Raw genomic sequence first — 9453 nt, forward strand, 5'->3', positions numbered from 1 at the left:
AAACACCTAGGTTAAAAAAAGTTTAAAGTTTAAAGTTAAAAAAGTTTAACACAAAAATACAAAACCCTATAAACCCAAGTGCTTTCAAAAGGTGAACCTTTTTTCATCAGGGGCCAGTTTGCTCCTTATGAAGAAAGGTCCACCTGTTGAAAGGACATGGACTATAGGGTTTTGAGTAAAAAAAATTAAAACTTTATTTTACAATAAATAATGGATCAAAATAAACTTCATTTTTAGAAATTAAATAATTCAAATATAAGGATGTACCAATATTTAGAACTGTACAAAAGCATATTAAAGACAAAACAGAAAATAATTAAATCTTTGAGCAGTTCCTAGAAGAATAAAATGCTTTTATTACATGCAAATTAAGACTAGCTTTTTATTAATAACTAAGTTTAGTGAAGTTTTTTGACTTTAACCATTTTTTTATTTTAGAGCAAATATTATAAGGTGTTATTATAAATGTTGTTACATATACTAAAATTGACGGGGTTGTTCTAAATATTTTACATGATTTTGTTCTGTACATTTAGGTGAATGGGTAAATTGGACCTGTTCTCAGGAATTGAAAAAAAAAATGCATTAATTTTCTAGGTTTTTTTATAGCGGTAACTATGGTACTTGTGGGTAATATGGATAAAAAAAACTATTATTGCAGTATGCATTTAAAACTAATACGAATTTTATGTTTATTAATTACATGAAGTGTTGTACTATGCACTGGAAGTTACTTACTAGATAGAATTTATAGTGTAGAGGAAACTAAAATGCATACATTATAATAATTTGAATTCTAACACATATTTTCATAAACACATTATACATTTGACTGTGATTGTTTTATTTATTTTTTCCTCTGTAAATTCTTTTGTTTATCAAAATACTAAGCTTCTTCATTCACACTTCCACAGCGAGCAATGCAGGGACCAACAGGCCCGATGGGTCTGACAGGATTGCCAGGACCAGTGGTAAGCAAATTAAGTGAGAAAAATGTTTTCTGCTCATGTGTAAAATCAGTTTGTAAAGAAAAATAAAACGATTTTTTTTTCTATCAAAATTTCATCAAAAGATTTAAAGTAAGAGTTGTTTTATAATCTTAGAGATAAATTAACATTAATTTAACAATTCTTTTTGTTATGTTTTGGGCACGAGACTTATTGTGTGTTAAAGTTCTACAAGTAGATATCCCTTCCATGACACATTTTAATTATCTTTAGTTTTAAATATTTGTGTGAAAACTTATCCTGCTTTTATTTTGTATTAAAAGATATGTTTCTTATGTATTTCTTAGGAGTTGGTTTGGGTACAGTTTTGCTATTCAGTATACATTAACACCTTATGTACACAGTTGACCAAGAGCTGCCTGTATACTGATGATAGTAATGAATACTTTAAAGTACTTTGCATAAATTTATGTTCTTACTTTTGTTGGCATGAAAGACACGTTTTTAGTTGGAGTTGAGTTTACATAAGTGTATGGAAGAAGAAATATTGAAAATCTAAAAAGGCCAGCTAAGTGACCTGAGACATAAAAGTATTTACAAAATTTTGTTTTTCTGATATGACCTTCATGTATTTCTTAACAAACTTATACATAAGCAAAATAATAATTCACAGTTGGTTTTGAACAAATAAAGCCTGACAAATAGTATATATAGTTTATTACTTGTTTAGAGTTAATATGGTAAATGCTGCTACAAACATAATCACATTTTGCAGGGGCCTTCTGGACTTACAGGTATTAAAGGTGAAACTGGAGACCAAGGAGAAGAGGTGAGTTTGTAGATCTAGAGTTGTTTCTGTAAACAGATTAGCTGTACGAATAGAAAACAGTACGTGTTTCATAAAGAAATATAGACTTATTCTTACTCAGAACTTGAAAAAACAACAACTTTAAGTACATATTTGTATTGCCTTGAGGTAATTTCTAGATTTTGAAACTATTTAAGTTTTACTGATTCCAAGCTTTTATATAGTAAAGGTTGAGTTGTAAAACATGAATAAAATTCAGAGTTGAAGAAGCTTAAAAGAAACGCTAAAATATAAAGAACTAATTGAGTGGAAACAGTTAGTGATACGAGTCAATGTGATATGGGTCAATGTGATATTGGTCAATGCTCATTTGGAACTATATTGGTATATTTCTCAAGCAAATAGACATGTTTAAAAACTTGTAACTTCTTAAAACTTAAATGTTCTGTAGATTATTAGTGTTTAAGAACTCAATGTTCATAAGGAATAACTCTTTGTTTCTCATGCTTACATGAGTTCTAATGAGTTTGGTGTGCAAGTTTGTGAATAAGATATTATTTAAATTATATCTCTGAGAAAGTGACACTATTCACAAGTAGAGAATTTTAAGCAGCTACTTTTGGAAATTTGTTGTATGAAAACATTATGCTGTTGGGCAATTAAAGTAGAGTTAAATAAAATAGCAAAAGGTTATGCTGTCATGTGAATATGTTTTTAGGGTCCCAGAGGTCTTCGTGGAATGATGGGTTTTCCAGGACGAGTTGGCAGAAGGGTAAATAAATATTTTACTTTGAACTTGTTACATTTTACTAATTTTTGTTTTTTATGTGTATTATTTTTGAGTTGTGATGATACCTATTTTTTAATCCTTATTTAATTTTTGGGTTTTGTTTATCTTAAGTCTAAAAGGTATCTGGAGGATGGCTTACATGTCGAGTAAACATTGTGAGTTTCATAATAGTTTTGTATGCACAATTGTTTCAATGTAATTGCAAGGTTGTTTATACTAATATGTAATCTCCAAATTATTAAGTGTTTCCTAATTTTTCATGTATGTGATGCTGAAAAAGAACAAAATTTATATATTGTTGAACAAAAATGTTGTAATCTGATCCAAAGCCTAGAGGGGAACTGTAAATTTACATTGTTTACCTAAACAAATGCTAGTAATTATTTCCTTATTAGATAAAAGGTGCTACAGGGAGACAGTAATACCTAAAATATTTTTTTCTTATTTGGCACATTGAAATACCTTTTGTTAATTGTTAATTTAAAAAACAGCAATAGAATAAAACTGTTTGAAGGAGATATCATGGTATTATTTACTAATTGAAAATTTTGTGTTAATTGTTAAATAAAGTTGTGATCTGAAAAGAGAACACTGGAAATTGAAACATATAGGATTTAAATATTTGTGCAAGAAAAAGTTAAATCAAAAATAGAAACTTTCATGTGTAAAGTTTACAACTAGAAGGTCATTAGATTGAATTACTTAAAAATTAGTTTATTTCTTTCCTCGTAGCTAGTTAGTAACTTTTGTTCTTATGTTCTTAGTACTGTTAATATGGTTGTAGGTGCTTATCTAAAATGCATTGTTATGTGTAAATGTTTTTCCAAAAAATAAAATTTTGTTACGGCCATTTCTTTATGGAATAGCTTTAGAAATGAAAAATATCCTATTATTTTATTCATATTAATTTACATTTTTCTCTAGTTGTTTTTAATTCAAAAACTCTTCATAAGCATTTCCAGTAATGAACATTATCAACTGACAAATCTGACCCTATTTCAATTTGTGGTTTTTAAAAACTTCAACAACACTTTTATCATAAGCTAAAAGACATCTTACTGTGGATAGTGCATAGATGTGAATTAAATGGTACTAGCTGTAGGGATAATGATAAAGAACATAGTAAAAGTTCTTGTTTAGTTGTAAATGTAAAAGTGAAATTCTGTGATGGTTCATCAAAGTATGATACGTACACTGAAACTGATGTGTTGTTTTTAGGGTCAGGCTGGTAAGGATGGAGAAAGAGGAAGAACAGGACACATTGGAAGAAAGGTTAGGTGTTTACTAGACTTTGAGACTATCAGATAGTAGTTCCTAAACTGTAATTCTTTTTGAATGTACTAGAAAGTAAAAATTTTATTGAATAAAATGTGGTGTATGTAAGAAAAGCACAAGTACTTAGCTTTGAACTTTGTACCATAAAAAACTAAACAGCATACAATTTGCACACAGCTGTCTACCATCAACTTCGAACAGATTTTATCAATGACAGTAAATTGCATGAAAATAAAGCCACATGAAAGTACCACATGATTAACCCATTTACCTAGGGTAGGTCAAAACGTGTATCTTACAACCTATAATATGTTTACTTTCAAAACTTAATTCAGCTAATTTCTTATCAATGTATAAGAATAAACTCAGCATCAGACATAGATAATGAATCAAAGTTTAGTATTATTTAGGATTTAAGTTCTTAATTTTATAAGGAAATATATAAAAACTTCTCAATCTCTCCTAGTATGAGAACTGTGGTGTTTGTTTGTTGTCTTCCCTCTTCTCTAATTTTTTACTACCTCTCTGAGATGTATAAAATTTAACATAAATTACTCATTATAATATTGTCATCACTCAGGCTAAGCATAATTTATGTAGCCTTTAATCTTATCTAATTACAGAGCAATAAAATAGAAAATCAGACCCCTCTTGCCCACCTGTCACATCCTCTCTTTCAGAACTTGCCAATAGTTTTCTCTGACAGTTAAGACTAAATTATTTATAACTAGTAGAAAGCCAAAATTTTTCTCTGTCAAATGATGTATTATATTACTTTGTTTTCTGTACAGAAAATTGTCTATTTTCCTTCCAGTTCAAACTATTTCCATGGGAAACACATTGATGAGCTTAGTTGAAGTTTTAATGGCTTTTGTCACACAGTTAGAAAGCAGAAAAATTATGATAGTTATGGAGCATTATTTCATTTTTGCATGTTACTACTCTGTGTGCTGTGGTGTATTATTTAATTAAATAAGAATTATTTAATGCAGTAGCACCATTATTTAAAAAAAAAGTAGGGTTAAGTTTCATCGACAGTCGACAGCAAATAAAAAATAAAAACGAAGACCCAGGTAAGTACTTTATTTCTTGTTTTTCATTTGTATTCTTTATTTATCATTAAAGAAGTAACTAAAATGTAAAAATTGAAAATTTTTAGGTCAGATAAAGTAAAATAAATAATAATATTAATAATACTAATTTTATGAGGTACACTTGTGAGTAGTCCATGCGTTATGTAACATGATTTGCAAATTATATACATGAATATTAGTTAGACACAGCTTAAAGGGCAATAACACAATAAAATTTAAGTATAAATAAATATATACTCTTACGAGTTTAAAGCTATTTAGAATAAACAATTGTGGTTTTTCTATTGTAATCTGTAGTCATTCCAGAAAGAAAATAATGTAAGTTTATAATTATTTCCAAATTTTTTATGGTGATTATGGGGTCGTTAAAATTAACTGATCTCATATAGAGTTAAACATTATCTCCCAAAAGCAATATAAAATCTTGTCTGTTATATGACAGTGTTTTCATATTCCTTGAGTGATGCACATACTTTAGAGACAAATGACATCAAATGACAAGTAGTTTGAATTTTAAAATCTTCAAGATGTTTCTTTATTTCTGCTTGAAAATAATTTGTAAGTTATCAAAATTTAGTAGTTAGTACACAAGTAAGTTAAACAATGCTAATTGGACCAAAACAAGTCATAAATGAAAACAAGAATTCAAGTAGTCCCTTTTAAGTAATATCTTGAAAACAGAAGAAGATATTTTCATGTTTATTGGACAAGCTGTTCATTTTATCCTCTTGCATATTGTCATACTTTAGCATTTGCTAAGGGTAAGCAACATTTAGTGTACATTTTAAATAATAGTTTTTCATTGAGCATGAAAGTACACTTAACTTTTTTAACACTGATAAAAAAATCATAAAGGGCAACAACACTAAATAAAGTTTTTCATTCAACATTAACATGCTCTTTTTCCACTTGCAGAAGGTAAACATGTAATGTACATTTTAAATAGTTTTTCATTGACACTGAGGTGCTTTTCTTCTTTTTTTCTTGAGTTTATTAAATTATACCTATGAAAATAAAGCCACGTGAAAGTATCACATGATTAACAGTTTTAGGTTCAAAGTAGTCACTGTTATAGAACCACAGTTATTTTATTAGATACAAAATTACACATCATTTTATTTTCAAGTACATAGGGCTTGGAATATCAGCTTGTAATTATAATTCTTGTAAAACTGAAGAATTACTGATAATTTAGTTGATTAAAACATCTATGTACACTTAGGAGAGTGTATGTTTTTCTTTGGTTTTAAATTTCAATTATTATTCTTTTATCAGAAATCTTCTGCTTGGATTTGTTAACCAAGTAGGTGATTGATGCTTATAATCTCAAAGTTATCTCCTTAGAAGTAGTTTTGTAACTAGTTGAAAACTTTAGAATAATCTAGGGATTTGGTAATGGGTTGAATAGATAATTTAAAAGTAGGCTTCACGGTTTTTCATCTATAAATGAACTAATGTATATCAATCTATATACACATGTGTATATGTATATTAGATAATCTATGAATTACTGTATGATACTAAACTAGTAACTTAAAGAAGGATTTTCCAGGAACATCTATCATCCATTTTGTCACTCTACAATCAGATATTTAGACATTTATTTTCATTTATGATACCATTTGGAGTATATAGATTTTGTTTAAAAGGTATGTATAGATTATCAATACAAATTTCTTACTTATTTTATGTATGTATTCATGTTACAATTGTGCCTCATTTTGGTTTTGATTTCTTACTGTAGGGGGATAGAGGCCTTCCTGGACTCCCTGGTCTGCCAGGAGAAAAGGGAGAAAGGGTAAGCTTTTGAGTTGTATGATAGATATGCATATGTATTAAAACAAAGATATTTTCAGAATAAGGTAAAAAGTGAATTTGATTTATAAAACATTAAAAATAAAGTATGAATTGCACTTACAGTTTAAGGTTCAAAAAGTAAAATTAGTTTATTTTGGGCATTGGATACATAATACTGTTTATATGTAAAATATAACCTGACTGACATGAGGAAAGGTGTTACAACTACAGAATAAAGTTTTGTTTTGTTTACTATTCAGGTATTTTCTTGCTCAGAGTGTCAGTTACGGTATGTTAACTGATGGCTCAATAATACAGAGCTTTATAATGTGCTTCTCTCTAAAACTGAACCAAGTTTAGAAGTTAGAGAGAAAGGGGAACAAATTTGCAGTTTACAGGTTTGTTGTCACAAAAAATAAAACAATATAATACAAAACACAACAAGTGGGCAAGTGTTTCTCATGACTACATGTCAAACTAATAAGAGATGTGAGAAAACTTTCATTTGTTTCTCTTACCAGTTCAAATGTAATCCTCCCTGTAAGTTAAGGTAAGAATACAAATAAGTGAAATCCAGAGAAATCTAAATTTCAGATTAACCTCAGCAAACTTAACGGAAGTAAAATAAAAGTGAAATCCAAGTTAAGCTTAGATTTTACTAAAAACTTATCCAAATGCATAACTTCTAGTTAAGTCAAACAAACTGCGACTCCCTCAAAAGCCAGATTTAGAGATGATCCTAAATTATGTGAAAATATCTTTGCTTAAGGCAAGGAATACACTTATTGCTCCTCAATAAATCTAAAAGCTCTTGTAGCTTTAAAAGCAAAAGTGTTAATGAGATTCTAGCCAAAAACTTGTATTATAGAAATTTGCTAAATTCTGAAGCTCCCAGGAAAAACCTGGCTTTATTTATGAAAAACAATAATACACACAAATCCAAATTTGCCTCCCACCCCACTGTCAATGAGTGTTTGTATGTTTGTAGCATACTGGGAGACTGCCAAGGGTATGGTCACCCCTTTACTATTATGTTATATAACAACAAGAAAAATGTTTCTCTAACTAATTTACTAGTGGAATCTGTGACCTGGTTATTTAGTCTATTGTGTGATAAGGTGTCATTCAGGTGAACAAACAAACAGTAATAAAATACTTTCAGTTATGCACTTGTGTTTAAAGGAAACATATTTATAGTGAGTTCATGGCTAGAAAGTTCTTAGAATGATCTTCTATGTCTATAGTGATTATTCCAACATGTACTTAAGTGTTTGTGCTAAGACCATTGTCTAATATCCTTGACTAGTTGAGTGTTTTAGCAAGAGTGTAATTCAATCCACTAGAGAATAATAAATCACATAAAAATCTTCTATTCTATGATACTGAGGATTTAAATTTAGAGATTTTGTAATTAAGTTGTTGTTAAGTACAGAGTTGTACGATGGCTATCTGCACTGTATGTGTGGCAAAGGGATTAAACCTTGAATGTTATTATTATAAGCCTTCAAGCTTACTGCTCTGTTATTGGAAGCAGTTTTTGTAGCATTTTGTGGATGTTATTTATTTTATAATATTTTTACATACTTGTAGAAGAAATTCAGTATAATAATGTGATAAAAGATTTTTAGATTTGTGCATGCCAGTGAAAAAAATACAGTAAGTAGGATTGCTATTAAGCTAAACATTTACTGTCAAGATCAATGATGATTTGATGAAAAATAATTATAATTAGTAATCGAGAGAGCTTGTATTACAAAAGTGTAATTGTGGGTGTTTGTTCTTGAGCACAAAGCTACACGATGAGCTATTTGTGTTCTGGTTTCCACAATTATCAAAACCCAATTTTTAATATTATAAACCTTCAGACTTACCATTGAGCCATTGGTAATAACAAAGTGTACAAATTCAGTCACAGGTTTTAAGATGTCTCGGCATCACTTGTTGTAAGTGATGAACATCCATCTTGATTCTCATGGAGATAGAGCAGTTCTATAGGTAGTAGATTTAGTTATACTAAGTGTTGCCAAACTTACTTGATTGAGACCATGTCTAAAATTTTTAATCTTATAAATACGTTAGAATAATGATGCTACAGAACTGTATGTTAAAATTAGTATTGCAGTGCAATATAACATATATATATATATATATATTTCCTAACACTTAATGTATTGGTGAGATTTTAATTTGATTGTGCTTGGCAAGTAAATACCATAAACTTCAAGTCACTGTTTTTTTCTGCTTCAAACATAACATTTTATAACTTTTTAGTTTTGAGTAAGGTGATCATGATTACTTATATTTACTTACATCTGAGCTCAATATCTAAATATAAAAAAGACTGAATAATATACATATGGTCATCTAGTTGGTTAACTGTCTTTTATTATTACTTTATATTGTACGTTCAATGCTTATATAATAAATGGTAGTATTAGCTTTTATACTTTCTTTCATATTAGGGTTTTCCTGGATCTCCTGGTGAAGCTGGGCTTCCTGGACATGAAGGTCCACAGGTATTTTGTTAGCTATGAAACTGTTGACTTTCTGCACTTTAATAAGTATGAAAATACAACTCTAGGAATTATTTTATTGTATTTACTTGAGTATGGTAAACAGTGTTTTAGAAAGGTATGATTGTGGAATAAATAAATACATAGCAGTTCAAAAATAGCCATTATTTTGTGACACAAACAAGTGTAGAAAAGGAAAAAAAAAAAAATATATATATATATATATATT

The 9453-nt window shown here is 28.8% G+C and overlaps 1 protein-coding gene across 1 annotated transcript in view; it reads left to right on the forward strand.

Annotated features, from left to right (window-relative positions):
• Positions 1-905: 905 nt before the first annotated feature.
• LOC106463161 (collagen alpha-1(XI) chain-like) overlaps positions 906-9453 on the forward strand; it is a 70328-nt gene continuing 61780 nt past the window's right edge. Inside the window, exons 1-6 of the mRNA XM_022390593.1 lie at positions 906-971; positions 1723-1776; positions 2474-2527; positions 3764-3817; positions 6659-6712; positions 9174-9227. Coding sequence (XP_022246301.1) covers positions 921-971; positions 1723-1776; positions 2474-2527; positions 3764-3817; positions 6659-6712; positions 9174-9227 — 321 coding nt within the window. The 5' untranslated portion in view covers positions 906-920. The remainder of the gene's footprint in view (positions 972-1722; positions 1777-2473; positions 2528-3763; positions 3818-6658; positions 6713-9173; positions 9228-9453) is intronic.

This window comes from Limulus polyphemus, unplaced genomic scaffold (genome assembly GCF_000517525.1).
Source record: "Limulus polyphemus unplaced genomic scaffold, Limulus_polyphemus-2.1.2 Scaffold1340, whole genome shotgun sequence".
NCBI classification, from domain to species: Eukaryota; Metazoa; Arthropoda; class Merostomata; order Xiphosura; family Limulidae; genus Limulus; species Limulus polyphemus.